The 14,168-nt window shown below is 29.1% G+C and overlaps 3 protein-coding genes across 3 annotated transcripts; 2 read left to right on the top strand and 1 right to left on the bottom strand.

Moving 5' to 3' along the window:
• Positions 1-1,139: 1,139 nt before the first annotated feature.
• On the top strand, positions 1,140-3,708 carry LOC123267260 (endothelial differentiation-related factor 1 homolog). The gene is made up of 4 exons (XM_044731814.1): positions 1,140-1,384; positions 1,459-1,510; positions 1,587-1,747; positions 3,423-3,708. The coding sequence occupies exons 1-4, from the start codon at positions 1,310-1,312 to the stop codon at positions 3,576-3,578; spliced, it is 444 nt and encodes a 147-aa protein (XP_044587749.1). The 5' UTR covers positions 1,140-1,309; the 3' UTR covers positions 3,579-3,708.
• Positions 3,709-6,003: 2,295 nt separating this feature from the next.
• Positions 6,004-9,066, bottom strand: LOC123267685 (blastoderm-specific protein 25D). Its single transcript, XM_044732464.1, has one exon. It carries the CDS (start codon positions 9,062-9,064, stop codon positions 6,182-6,184), a length of 2,883 nt encoding a protein of 960 aa, XP_044588399.1. The 5' UTR covers positions 9,065-9,066; the 3' UTR covers positions 6,004-6,181.
• Positions 9,067-10,198: 1,132 nt separating this feature from the next.
• On the top strand, positions 10,199-14,122 carry LOC123267690 (nuclear inhibitor of protein phosphatase 1). Its single transcript, XM_044732477.1, has 5 exons — positions 10,199-10,380; positions 10,509-10,569; positions 10,657-10,810; positions 11,619-11,839; positions 13,475-14,122. Exons 1-5 carry the CDS (start codon positions 10,352-10,354, stop codon positions 14,045-14,047), a joined length of 1,038 nt encoding a protein of 345 aa, XP_044588412.1. The 5' UTR covers positions 10,199-10,351; the 3' UTR covers positions 14,048-14,122.
• The last annotated feature ends 46 nt before the right edge of the window (positions 14,123-14,168 follow it).

Raw genomic sequence — 14,168 nt, forward strand, 5'->3', positions numbered from 1 at the left:
ATTTTTAGATGTCAACTAACTTAGGGCCAGTTTTTCAACCAAGATGAAATTTTATCCAGGATAAAATTATTATTGTCAGTATCCTAATATAATCCTAATATAAAATTGAGATGAAATGTATGTGGCATCAAACTATTCGTAACGTGATTGGTCGAATATATCATAAGCATGAAAATATATGCAAATGCTATAGTCAGGCGCGCGCAAATTTGAATTCTAGTCCCATAATAAAATTGAGATGAATGTATGTGAAACCTAATATAAAATTGAGATGAAATGTATGTGGCATCAAACTATTCGTAACGTGATTGGTCGAATATATCATAAGCATGAAAATATATGCAAATGCTATAGTCAGGCGCGCGCTTGCGCGCGCAAATTTGAATTCTAGTCCCATAATAAAATTGAGATGAATGTATGTGAAACCAATTTATTCGTGATGTGATTGGTTGAAAATATTTATTCTCATTCTGATTGGTTAAAAGTGAATATAATATACATAAATGACACATAAATATATCATGACCATAAATATGAGGCGCGCGCTTGCGCGCGCAAATGTGAATTCTAGTCCTAATATAAAATTGAGATGAAATGTATGTGGCATCAAACTATTCGTAACGTGACTGGTCGAATATATCATAAGCATGAAAATATATGCAAATGCTACAGTCAGGCGCGCAAATTTGAATTCTAGTCCCATAATAAAATTGAGATGAAATGTATGTGAAACCAATTTATTCGTAATGTGATTGGTTGAAAATATTCATTCTCATTCTGATTGGTTGAAAGTGAATATAATATACATAAACGACACACAAATATATTATGACAATAAATATGAAGCGCGCGCTTGCGCGCGTAAATTAAATTCTAGTATTTATAAATATGAAATATATAGATATATTTTATCATATGATAAAATAGATTATCTTTATTATTCTCTCCATATAGTGTTGTAAGAACAACCAACTGAAGATAACGCTGCCAGCTTGTGATAATTTAAACGCAAAGAAAAAAAGCGTAAGTACTGTCATCTACAGAACTTAATGACAGATTGCAGAACTATAAATTTTGGATTGAATAAAATTCGACAGAAACTGCTAGAATTTTACCATTACCATTATTACTGTTATTATTATTATTATTATCGTTGCCCTGTAGGTAGAATACGTAGATAAATTTGCGTATAGCGTGAAACAGCTAAATCAGACTACGTGAGCGATTATTCAAAAGCCGATATTAGCAACTTTAATTACTAAGATATCAATTAAAATATTATTTCAATTGTCTTCTGAAGCAACTAAAGATGTCTGACTGGGATACTGTACCGATAACCCTGAGAAAGCGAGTCCCCAAAGGTTCAGCAATGAAATCCGAAAAGGTAATGATTTTTTTTTTTTATTTACTCCTGTTTTAATTACTCTTCATCATTGAATAATTATTTTTCTATTCTAGGCCGTTAACACCGCTCGTCGCCAAGGTGTCCCCGTCGACACTCAAGTTAAATGTAAGTCAGATAATTACTAATTATGTTTCTATTTATAAATAATAAATACGAGTTGAATATGTTTATTTTTTCGCAGGGGGAGGTGGATCAAATAAGCAGCATGTCAACACAAAAAACACTGCTAAATTAGACCGCGAGACAGAAGAACTTAAACACGAGACTGTTCCTTTGGATTTGGGAAAATTGATTCAACAAGGAAGACAAAATAAAGGAATGTCACAAAAAGATCTTGCTACGGTAATTTTTTGTATTTATTTAAAATATAATTTAGGACTTTAAAAATTTATTTTAATAAAGTTAGAAGACATCTGACAATTTTTATGATTTTTTTTTAATTTACAAAAATTAATAAGAAAAATTTGAAAAAATTATAAATGCAATTTTTAAAAAATATTTTTTTAGTTATAATTTAATTAATTAAAATTTTAAATGTCTTTTTTATAAAAATTATCAAAGTTTTTTAAATTTGATTATTTTTAAGATCTATCGATACTTTAAAGGTCATATTAATTATTTATTGATTTAATCATATTAAATATATGATTGTAAATTAAAAATTTTTTTTAAATGTATATCATTAAGAGAGTAAGCAAAATTTTGTGGCCAGTGTATTTATATGATTAAATGGATTTTTATGGTTAAATTTGGTATCGCTGGAAAAGTCTTGATCTGGAGTCATGCATTTTCATGGTTTCATATCATTCTCATCAATACTAAATTTATAATGATAAGTATTTAGGCTGCATTCGAAAATGCTCTATCTCTAGATACATAATTAATAAATGCTCTTGTATCTTGTGATCTATTGACATTGTTTAAGATATAAGCTCATCCCGATGTTACGCTCGTCAAGACCTTTCATTTGAGTACCCACATCAATTTTTCATAGATTTATATATATTATATATATGTATATATGAAAAATATATCAAAATACATGTGGGTACTCAAATGAAAACTCTTGATGAGCGTAACATCATGATGAGCTTATATTGTTAAAAATGTCAATAATTAAAAAATGACCTTGTATCTTGTGAACTATCGACATTTTTAAAGATATAAGCTCATCCTTACATTACACTTATCGAGACCTTTCATTTGAGTACCCACATTAATTTTTCATATATTTATATATATTATATATATGTGTATATGAAAATGCATGTGGGTACTCAAATGAAAGCTCTTGATGAATATAACATCAGGATAAGCTGATATCTTCAAAAATATGAATAATAAAGCAATGGCGTTGTATTTTGTTCATTGATGATATTTTTAACGATATAAGCTCATCCTGGAGTTACAATCATCAAGACTTTTCATTTGAGTACCCACATCAATTTTTCATAAATTTATATATATTATATATATGTATATATGAAAAATATATCAAAATGCATGTGGGTACTCAAATGAAAGCTCTTGATGAATATAACATCAGGATAAGTTTACATCTTTAAAAATATCAATAATTAAGAAATGGCATTGTATTTTGTCAACTAATTAAATTTTTAAAGATATAAGCTCATCCCGATGTTACACTCATCGAGATCTTTCATTTGAGTACCCACATCAATTTTTCATGTATTTATATATTTATATATATGTATATATGAAAAATATGTCAAAATGCATGTGGGTACTCAAATGAAAGCTCTTGATGAGTGTAACATCGGGATGAGCTTATATCTTTAAAAAAGTCAATATTTAGGAAAGTACAGTGCAATTTAACAAAAGCCATTATTTAATAAAGCAAAATTTTATTTATTTATAGTTCACAAATCACGGCAGTCACATAGTGACTGCAAAGTTGCTAGTAATTAATTAAATTTTTTATAATAGTAAAAAAAAAAAGTTTTGATAATTCTGGGTATTAATATAAAAAAAAAAATAATAAAATTACTGTCAACAGAAAGTTAATGAAAAAGCACAAGTTATCAACGACTACGAAGCAGGCCGTGGAATACCAAACCAAATGGTAATTGGAAAAATAGAAAAAGTACTTGGCATGAAACTTCGTGGCAAAGACCGTGGAACACCACTTGCAATCATCGACCCCAAGAAATGAGGCTCGGCAGGCCATTATTAAAAAATCATTGAATTAACAAATGGTTCTAAAAAAATGAAAAAAAAATGAAAAAAAAAAAAACAATTTTTAAAAGAATTGAAAAAATAAATCTCAAAGGTAAAAAAATAAATTGCATAATTACTACTACTACCGATAATAATAATATTTAAGATCATAATACAAAGTTGTTTTCATTACATTACATCACTTTAAATTAACTTAATTAATAAATTTATTTAGAGTTGTAGTAATGAGTGAATTAACAATAAATGTGTTATAAAAAATAGATTATTAATTAAGAAAAATAATATTTTGTATGAACTTTATCAATGTAATTAGAAGAAAACAGATGCATAATTATTACTGAATACGATTATTTACTTTATTATTGTAATTATTACTTAAAATATTATTATTACTATTATTATTACTGTAAATGCATAAACTTCGCTTTTCTGTCATTATTTAATTAAGTTGTATAGTTTATAATATAAACTTTTTCATTACTAAATAATTAATGTTAAAAATGTGTTTAAAGCAAAAATATTTTATTGCATTTATACCCGTAATAATAAGTATTTAATTAAAGTAGTGTAAATAAAATGTATAACACATTAATCAGTCTAAATGTTTTTAATACTCCAAAAATTTTTATTTTAACATTAACGTGATGTGATAAATTTTTACATATTTTGTTAAATTAATTAATTAATCTACAACTTAATCTATGTACAGATAATTAATTAACTCTACTGTTATTTTAATTATTTTTTCACCTCTTTGGCTAACGTGAAATACATTTTTAACAAATATTTGTTTACAATTACAATTTTAAATATAATTTATAAATTTGTTAAATTAAATATACATTTGTTCATAATAAATCACATATAATGTATCAAAATAGTTAAAAAATTTTTAAGTTGAAAAAAAAAATGTAATTATTTATCAATACATTTTAATTACAATTATCAAACGGATGGAATAAGGTGGAATTACATCTTAAAGTATATCAAGGCAATTAGTTTTTTTATCATTAAAAAATCTTAAACAGCACCGATTAACTGTATCAATATAACTATTTTTTTTTATCAACAAGGCGTGAGATTATTGTTTAGCCATGTTAACAAATAATATGGCAGCGGTATAAATTTAATTATTAATTAACAATATTTAGAATTATATCGCATTACGGATACCATTACGGCACATTATTATATATAAATACCATCGTCAAGTCATGAGGTGATTTTTTTTTGTTAATTGACTAATTTTTTAAATAAAAAAAAAAATATCTAGTATTTCTTTAATTTTTAATTTCTTCAAAAAAAAATTATAAAGCTTTCTTCAAAAATCCACCGAAAAATTAAACGGTATAAAATTATGTGAAAAAAAAAAACAAATCATAAGAAATTAAAAATTAAAATTTTAACGTCAATTAACAAATCAAAATAATAATCACCAGTTAAATTGCTCAATCTATAAATACATTAATATATAATACTATTACACTGAAAAAAAAATTTATTTTGTAAAAAATGAGCAATTTTGCAATAAAAATTTTTATTTCTTCTCCAAAAAAATAAATTTTCTTGGTGAAAAAAAAAATTCTTGATTTGGAAGAAATGTTCAATGAAAATTGTCTATAAAAATTAGTGGTAAATAGTTTCAAGTGGAGTCAACCATTTTAATTTTAATTTTTTTTTAACGAAATTTCTATTTGATTTTATTGATACTTTTTTTGAAAAATACATAAAAAAATGAACAATTTAAAAAAAAAGTTGATCACAAGTTTAACAAATTTTACAATTTTCAAAAAAATTTATAAATTTTTTAGAAAACTGATATTTAAATTTTTTTTTTGTTTGTTTTTTTATGTACTTTTCAAAAAAAAAAATATGTAAAAAAAAGATAAAATAGAAATTTAATCCAAAAACATGAGCCAAAATTTTTTCCAACTTTTGAAGGCAAAAAAGCAATCGAAATCTTTATTTTTTTCTTGCACAACATTTTTTACCATAAATGCGTCGTAAAAACAAGCAGAATCTATATTGGAGATATTGTAGTCTATATTGTAGTCTATATTATAGATTACTATAATGATTTTTTTTCCAAATCAAAAAACTTTTTTTCACCAAAAAAATTACCGAAAAAAATTTTCATTTCTTCAGCTACACGGAAAGAAAAAGATGACACTGGATATCATCCCAGATTATACTGAGTGAAAAAAAATTTCAGATAGTAGCTAGTATAACCCAGATTACAATTCACATAACCCAGATATCACGCAGTATAATCTGGATTACAATGAGTATAATTTGGACTTTTCCAACTACTATCTCAAATTTTATTTTCACCACAGATATCACTGAGTATAATCAGGGATAATATCCAGTGTCATCTTGTTCTTCCCGTGTAACAAATAAATTTCTAATTTTTTACAAAATAAATTTTTTCACAGTAGAATAATTAATAAATCAAAATTACAATTACAAATAATCCGTCACTATAAAAATATATATCCAAAAAATATATAATCTTCAAGTGCAAGACATCGGAATGTACCTTAAAACTAACTTTCATCCCAAGCCAACAACCCAAGGTCATACGGAAGTGGACCTGGCTTCAGAATTCTCCAGCATAACACACCTCTCACAAAGCCTATCAACTTTAGCCTTAAGATGCGCATTTTCCACATACAAATCTTTAATCAACAAATCCGCCTTTGCAAGTTTCTGCATCTGAATTTTATTAACCTCAAGATACTGCTTAAGCGACCCCTGAGTCTCTTTAAGAACATGCTGAAGACTAGCCCTCTCACTAAAATGCTGCTTCCAAATGCACTCAATAACCTTATCCGTGTACTGCTTCTGATGCTTGAGACTGACCTGCAAGCTCTTCTTCTTCCCCTCCAGCACCTGTACCTTGGTCATCAAACTCTTAATAAAATTCATATCAACCTTTCCCTGGCCATCATTCGGATACACATGACAATTCCTAAAATTCTGCAGCTCCATGATCTCCTTAACAAGGCACTCTTTCTGCTTCATCAGACTCGTGCACTTCAAATGCGCACTCTGCGTCTTTTTCTGCAACAACCTCTGCAATTCAGCTTCCTGCATCCCCGAATCTCTACAAAAGCAATCCTCGTTAATTTTATTAAGCTTCCCCGGCTCGAACTTGGAAGCCTGACCGTAGAAACTAAACCTTTTATTTTTATCCTCCTCAACCTGGACCCCAGCATCAACAGACTCATTTTTCTTCAGCTGTTCCTTAACAAAATTAATCTCAGTCTCCTTTTCATCCAACGCTTCCTGCATTTCTCTCCTAAACTCATCAAACTCGTCCTCAAGCTCAGTGTAAGACTGCTCTAGCGCAAACTTTTCCTCAATTGGCGACAATCTTCCCTTTTTTTCCGCCCCGCTGAACTGCTCTTCATACTCAGCAATCTTATTAATCAACTCAGTCAACTTATCATCACTGATCTTCTGCTCCTGCTCCATAATCGCCCGCTCTTCTTCCAACTTATTCTCCCAGTAGTCTTCACAAGAATAATACTCACTTCTCAGAAGCTCTAAATCAGTCTCCAATTTCTTGCACTGCTCCTCAAGCCGCTTCTTGTCACAGCTGTACTTGGCTTCCTGCTCCGCTAGCAAGCTACTCAGTCTGTCCCTGTCTCTCCTCAGCGCCTCTTCATTGCCATCAGTGACATCAACACTCACTGAAGCACTCCTAGTTAGAATTCTATCAAACTCTCCCTTCCTAGGCGGATAATCCCGCAATTTCTTACCAATCGACTCTTCCGAAGACATAATACTCCTCTTGCTTTTAGAAACAACAAAGTCCCTCAATGAACTCGTCTTCTCTTCTTTAGCTTCAAGATTTTTATCATCCTTAGCTTTATCCAAATGTCCCTCCAATTCATTAATAATCTCCGAGATATTCCTCTGCAATAAATCGGAATTAAAATCCTTATCAATGCTAATACTCTTCAAGTCATTTATTATCCCTGCTATTGCATTCGGGAGAGAAACTTTATCTTCTTTCTTAAACTCCGGGACTTTTCCCAAAGGCTCATAATCAGTAGAATTATCTTCACTGCTCATGCTCGAAAATTTGCTTATTTTCTCACTGAACCTCGACTTAAGCAGCTCGATTTCCGAAGTAAGTTCATCATTTTGATCTCTTAACAAAGAAGATTCATCCTGGAGCTTCTTAATCCTGTCCACCAACGAAATAACCTGCTCGCTTTCCCGGTCATCGCAGTGCTCAGCTTCATCACACTCTGCTGCTAGCGCCTGGACCTGGATCAACAATTGACCATTAGAAACTTTTAATTTATCTATTTGATCGTTCAAATTTTGATTATCAACTTCCAAACTCTGGTTTTCATTCAGCGCCTCTGCGAGTTTGGTTCTTAAAATTTGTTCCTCTTGCTGACAAGCTTGAAGTTGTTCATTGAGCGACTTCAAATTAGCCAGCTGAGCTTCTCTTTCTGAGGCGTGCTGCAAGGTAAGATCTTTAATTACTTCTCCATGCCGAGACTCAATAAGTTTGATCTGTTCATTGCGAGACTTCTCGAGCTTAGCGTGATTCTCGTCAATTTCTTGAGCAAGAATGTTGGCTCTTTCATTAGCTTCAGCTACGTCTACTTTAAGCTTGTCTCTTTCACGAGTCAGCTGGTCCACCAGCACATTAATGGACCGGACTTCTTCCTGATAAAGCACCAAAGTCGCTCTCAGGATGTCCAAGTGTGTGTTGGTGATCTCGGAGCCTTTAGGCTCGTGAGCTAAGCTCTGCAATTCTTGAGTAAGGACACTCATTAATTCAGATAAATTAATATTACCAGCAGCGCTTATTGCCAAGTCATTTAGCAGGACTATCGCGTCACTGACACCGGCTAATTGCCAGAGACTAATGACACTGCGGCGGTCTATAAAGCCAGTGTGATCTGGACCCAGCATAGTGAAGCTGCTCTTACAACCTTCTTCTCCGTCGCTCCACTCTGTGCCCAAAGAACCGTCTTCTAGGCTGCAGTTGCTCTGGAATAGCATCAGGAACTCGCTAAATGTTATCAGTCCGTCTTCGTCGCTGTCCAGCTTATGGAAGATCTGCTCCAACATCCTTTTAACGGACCCGTCGCTGATCGAGTTCTTCAGCAGCATGTTCAAGTCGCCGTTGCCGACTCCCAATTGTCGCGCGTTCACTCGCTTTAAAATGGAACTCTCGATCACCTTGTCTTCTTCTTGAGAGTCCAGGAGGGTCAGCAGACCGTTGCGGAACGCCTCGAAGGATATTTTATACACATTTTTTCCGGGATTTTTGTTCAGTAAATTTGAGATTAACTCGCTACCGCGCTCTTCTAATTGGAGCTTGTCGCAAAGACTTCGAAGCCCTTTTTCCGTCAACTCGGACTCACCTTTTTCCAAACAACTCTCGAACACTGACAGCAAACGCTGCTCGTAAGGATCGCAGCTGGACTCCATTGCATTTTATTTTAGGTTGGTTGTTTTTAATTCATTATTTGCGCACACACCTAAAATAAATATATTTTTTTTATAATAATAAAATTAACCTTGAGGTATCATTTATTGTGACGCAAAGCTTAGGTAACTATTTTTATTGTATTTTATTCAGCAAGGTCAGATTCATTTTTTTTAATCAGCAAATTATCTATTTTTTAGATAATAAATATTTTGATTTTTAATTATTTTAAGAAAATTTTATTTGAAAAATAATTAACAAAAATTTTTGCTGTCAATTTTTTTTTTTATATTAATGTTATTTTTTATTTCAAATAAATTAAAAAATTATTTAAGTTACTTAAGAAAGTTTTATATAATTAATATTTTGATTTTTAATTATTTTAATCAAATTTTATTTGAAAAATAATTAATAGAAATTTTTACTGTCAATTTTATTTTTTTATTAAAAAATTTTTGAGTAAAAAATTTTATATAATTAATTTTTTTATTTTTAATTATTTTAATAAAATTTTATTTGAAAAATAATTAATAAAAATTTTTGATGTCAATTTTATTATTATAATTTAATTTTTTATTTATTTCTTTCACTAAAAAATTAATGAATAAGAAATATTTAGGTTACAAAAATTTTATATAATTATTTTTCATGATAAATTAATTGTAAAATAAAATTGTCAGCATCAGCAATTTTATAAAATAATTTTATTGACAATTAATTTATAAACCACGTGACAAAAAAAAATAAATTTTGTTAAATAGGTAATTAAAAAAATACTTTACCAAGAATATTAATTATTGTTAAGCAATCAACTTTAGCAGGTAAACTGCACTAGTGAATAATTAACCTCTAACTGATTGTTTAAACAATAATTAAAATGAATTTTAATTATTAAAGCACTAAATAAACTCAAATATTTTTTTTTTTAAAAACTGGGTGACTGAGATGGTTTCTTAGTAGCTTCTAAACAATTATTATTTTTATAGGTTACAGCTATATATTATGCATGTATAAATATACACATATATGTACATGCCCAAAATATATATAAGATATATTAAATATCTGAGAAGGAGAACGCATGTATAGTAATTGTATTTGTAAATAATTCGACAGTAGCTCCACCACTGTCCGCCATTTTAATTTCTCAAGTCAATAAAATAATGAAATAATCTTTTGAGAATTTTAAGTTGGTTTTATATTTTAATTAGTGAAAATTTTTCATACTGGGGTATAATGGTTGAGCGTTGAATGGAGCAAGATTAAGTTTATTTGAAAAAAATTTCAACATGGCTAATCACTATGAAGTTCCTAGCTGGTAAATAATTATTTATTTATATTATTTTTTTTTTATTAGTTGCTAAAATTATTAATTAATTAAAAAGTGATAGGTTTGGTAGAATTAGCAAATATTTTATAAAAAATACTTATTAAAATAATTTTCAGGGCCGGAAAACCGCCGGTAGGTTTGCACTTGGACGTTCTGAAAGGTGACAAGTTGATTCAGGTAAAAACAATTGATGTTTATTTATTTATTATTTAAAATAGGTGAAAAATAAATGAACAGATGATTGAGTTAGACAAATGCTTGCAGAAACTGATGGTAGATGAGAAGAAATGTTATTTATTTGGCCGGAATCAACAGCTGAATGACTTTTGCATAGATCATGCGTCATGTTCTCGTGTTCATGCGGCTCTTGTTTATCACAAACATTTAAACAGAGCTTTTTTGGTTGATCTAGGAAGCAGTAAGTCTTTTTATTTTATTTATTTACTTAATATTTATCAACAAATAATATTTTTAAATGTTCAAAATAGTTAAAAAAAATTTTGAAATATTTAATAATTATTACCTTTAAAAAAAAAGCTTAAAAATGCTAATTTCTAACATCTAACTAATATTTATATATTATAAAATAAAAAAAAAAAGAAACTTGTATAAAACTGTAAAGTTATGCAAATAAAGCACAATAATAATAAAATATTTATTGTATGAGGTAAATTGGTGCTAAAAATTATCTGAGTTTAAAAAATGTTGCTGCTCTTATAAAAAATTATGCCAAAAAAAAAATTGATGAAAATTAAATTAGCCATCTGAAAATTTTTAGAATTTTTTTATTGAATCAAATTATAAGTGCAATTTTTTTAAATATTTTCTTACTCATAATTTTTTTTTTTAAATTAAACAAATCAAAAATTGTTAAATATTAGCTAATTTTAGTATCATAAAAAATTGACATTTAATTTTGAAAAAAATGTAATTTTTTGGAACAAATTTGTTAAAAATAATTAAAAAATGGTAAAGTGGCGGTTAACTTTAATGTCATAATAATTACTCCGAAAAGGTTATTAAATGTATAAATATTTTTATCAGTTTCAATTTTTGTTTTTTAGAAAAAAAAAATAAAATAAAATTTCAACTAATATAATTATTAAATTTTTTAATAAGAAAATTTTTCTAGTAGTAAAAAGAAGTGCTTGGGAAATATTAACTGCTTGATAATTGACGTAATTAAAATTGATTACTAATAAAATGACATTATTTAAATTGTTTAGCCCATGGAACTTACATTGGAAGTTTAAGACTAGAAGGAAATAAACCAACTCAATTGCCAATTGATAGTACATTTCATTTCGGAGCATCAACGCGTTATTATATTATCAGAGAGAGACCACAAACAGGATCGAGAACGATAATGGAAGAATTAGAAAAATCCTCTGATGACGTTGATGCTGGTGGGTTGCTTGGATTGCCTGAAACTGAAACGGAGCTTGATGTAAGTACTAATTAAAAGATAATGATAATGATACTGAAATTATCAGACATGTGACAATTATTGCAATTTTTATAACTAATCAATTTTGATATTAGGGCGAAAATATTGGTCTTTGAAAAAAATGTTTTAAGGGTTACATGGGTTTCTTCCGGGAAAAAATGACCTATTTTCAACAATTTTTTTTTAATAAAAAAAATGAAATATTTTATTCAAACTTTTTACTGTCTCAAAGATACATATTTAATAAGGGATTACTGAAATTAAAAAAAAAATATTAAAAACTTTGCTAATGTGACGTCATTTCCGGCGAGCCCTCGGAAAAAAGATACGTTCGCGTGATCAGCAGAATTCCTATCAGGATTATTTGAAATGAAAAAAAAAAAAAAAAAAAAAAATATGTGCGTTAGTTAAGACTTCAAACTAGGTCTTGAATGAAGGAAAAAAAAAAATAATGAAAATTGGATTTTTGGCAGACGTTTTTACAAAAAATTTAAAAATTTGGCTAAAATTTCGCGGAACTTTTTTTTTAAATAGTTTTAATTGTAAAAAAAAAAAAAAATCCTTCGTTCAAGACCTTGTAAATTATATCTCGAAGACCTGTCTAAAATTTCATCAAGATCGGTTGAGTAGTTCTCGAGAAATCTTGGGTACTGTCTTTGAAAACATAGTTTTGAGAAAAACGCTTTTTAAGTTTTGAGTGACAATACAACAGCGCCTTGGGCGCGCAACTTTTTAAAACTGTATCCCTGAAATTATTATTCGGATCGATTTGAAACTTTAGGATAATAATCTAGAAATGTTGTAGAATTTAATAAGACAAAAAAAATCAATTTTTTTGAAACCGTGAAACCCATGTAACCCCTTAAACAAAAGTTGCATAAAATTCAATCTCCTAAAAAAAATGTCATGATTTTTTTATACAACCTATATTTTCACTTTAATTTCAAAATTAAAATTCATAATAAGTAACTCAAACTTTTGCTAATTATTAAAATCTTAGTTTTTAAATTACGGCTTTCTAATTGGAGAAAATTATAGGAAGCATTTTTTTTAAGAAATTAAATTTTGAATAACTTTTATTTCAAAAATTTTTTTCTACAACCAATATTCTCGCCGTAATATCAAAATTTATCATTAATTGTTCTTCTGAAATTAAGACAATAATCATGCATGTGAATTATAATTTATTTGTTAAAAAATTTTTAGATGTCTTTTAAATTAAGTATTCTAAAAAATATAATTTATTTATTTATTTGTAAAAAGACGCCCTCGGCAATTTACAACAATATGTTACATTTTAATGTGTAGAATGTTTAACAATGTTCACATACAATAAATAGCATCTGTAAAGAGAAGATAAATTTAAGAAATTTAAAAAGTATTTGAAAGAAGAGAAAAACAAAACGAAAAAAAAAAAAAAAAAAAAATTAGTAATTGATAGTTTATAATCATTATTTGTACACCTGGAATACTTTTATTTAAGAATAATCCTTTTTGCTTCACTTTTTATTTTATCTGCTGGTCCTCCAAAAATGTCAATCCTGTATATCGGTGCACGCGTAGAGAATCGCGACCTTATTAATGGTAATTCCAACAGTTATAAAAAAATTATAAAGAAAAAAACTCTCATTTCAGAATTTAACAGAATTTAACACAGCGCACAATAGAAGAATATCAATGTTAGGAATAACCGACGACGATGTCCACAAATCAAACCGCAAGCGCAAGAAAAAAGGAATAACATTCAACGACGATGAAGAAGTAATCAACCCAGAGGACGTGGACCCTTCGGTGGGACGTTTCCGCAACCTCGTGCAAACAACAGTAGTCCCTAGTAAAAGAATGCGACTAGAAGGAGGATTAATATCTTTGTCCGACGACAATCACCACCATCATCACCATATGAAGCACTTCCAGCCGATAAATACGTCCCACTTGTACCAAGATTTGCCTCCGGAGCAATACACGCCTTCAGTTAACAATAATCCTTATTCCTCGCTAACTTCCGTGACTTCGCGTCTCGGTATCGCGCTACCGAACCCCGCACCTGACGTGGACATGACTCCAGCCCAGATCCAGCAAGACGTCGCTCCTCCGGTCCCCGAGGTTCCAGCCACTGCTGAAGCCCTAGCTCACGAGCCCAAGAAGAAGAAATACGCCAAGGAAGCTTGGCCTGGAAAGAAACCTTTGCCCACGCTTTTGGTTTAAGGAATTTTTATGGTACAATTAATTATACAAAATGAATTTGGAATGTAAATAAATATTATTTCAATATACAATAAATTTGTAATTGATATTATTATATAACAACGCATCATTAAAAAAATAT

Source organism: Cotesia glomerata, linkage group LG6, assembly GCF_020080835.1.
Source record: "Cotesia glomerata isolate CgM1 linkage group LG6, MPM_Cglom_v2.3, whole genome shotgun sequence".
NCBI classification, from domain to species: Eukaryota; Metazoa; Arthropoda; class Insecta; order Hymenoptera; family Braconidae; genus Cotesia; species Cotesia glomerata.

What these genes read in the sequence shown, in the direction of transcription:
- LOC123267685 (XM_044732464.1), bottom strand. Translation starts at nt 9,064, where the DNA reads ATGGAGTCCAGCTGCGATCCTTACGAGCAGCGTTTGCTGTCAGTGTTC.
- LOC123267260 (XM_044731814.1), top strand. Translation starts at nt 1,310, where the DNA reads ATGTCTGACTGGGATACTGTACCGATAACCCTGAGAAAGCGAGTCCCC. An exon ending in CAGCAATGAAATCCGAAAAG is followed by an intron (nt 1,385 to 1,458) that starts GTAATGATTTTT and finishes TTTCTATTCTAG; the next exon opens with GCCGTTAACACCGCTCGTCG. An exon ending in CGTCGACACTCAAGTTAAAT is followed by an intron (nt 1,511 to 1,586) that starts GTAAGTCAGATA and finishes ATTTTTTCGCAG; the next exon opens with GGGGAGGTGGATCAAATAAG.
- LOC123267690 (XM_044732477.1), top strand. Translation starts at nt 10,352, where the DNA reads ATGGCTAATCACTATGAAGTTCCTAGCTG. An exon ending in CACTATGAAGTTCCTAGCTG is followed by an intron (nt 10,381 to 10,508) that starts GTAAATAATTAT and finishes AATAATTTTCAG; the next exon opens with GGCCGGAAAACCGCCGGTAG. An exon ending in AAGGTGACAAGTTGATTCAG is followed by an intron (nt 10,570 to 10,656) that starts GTAAAAACAATT and finishes AAATGCTTGCAG; the next exon opens with AAACTGATGGTAGATGAGAA.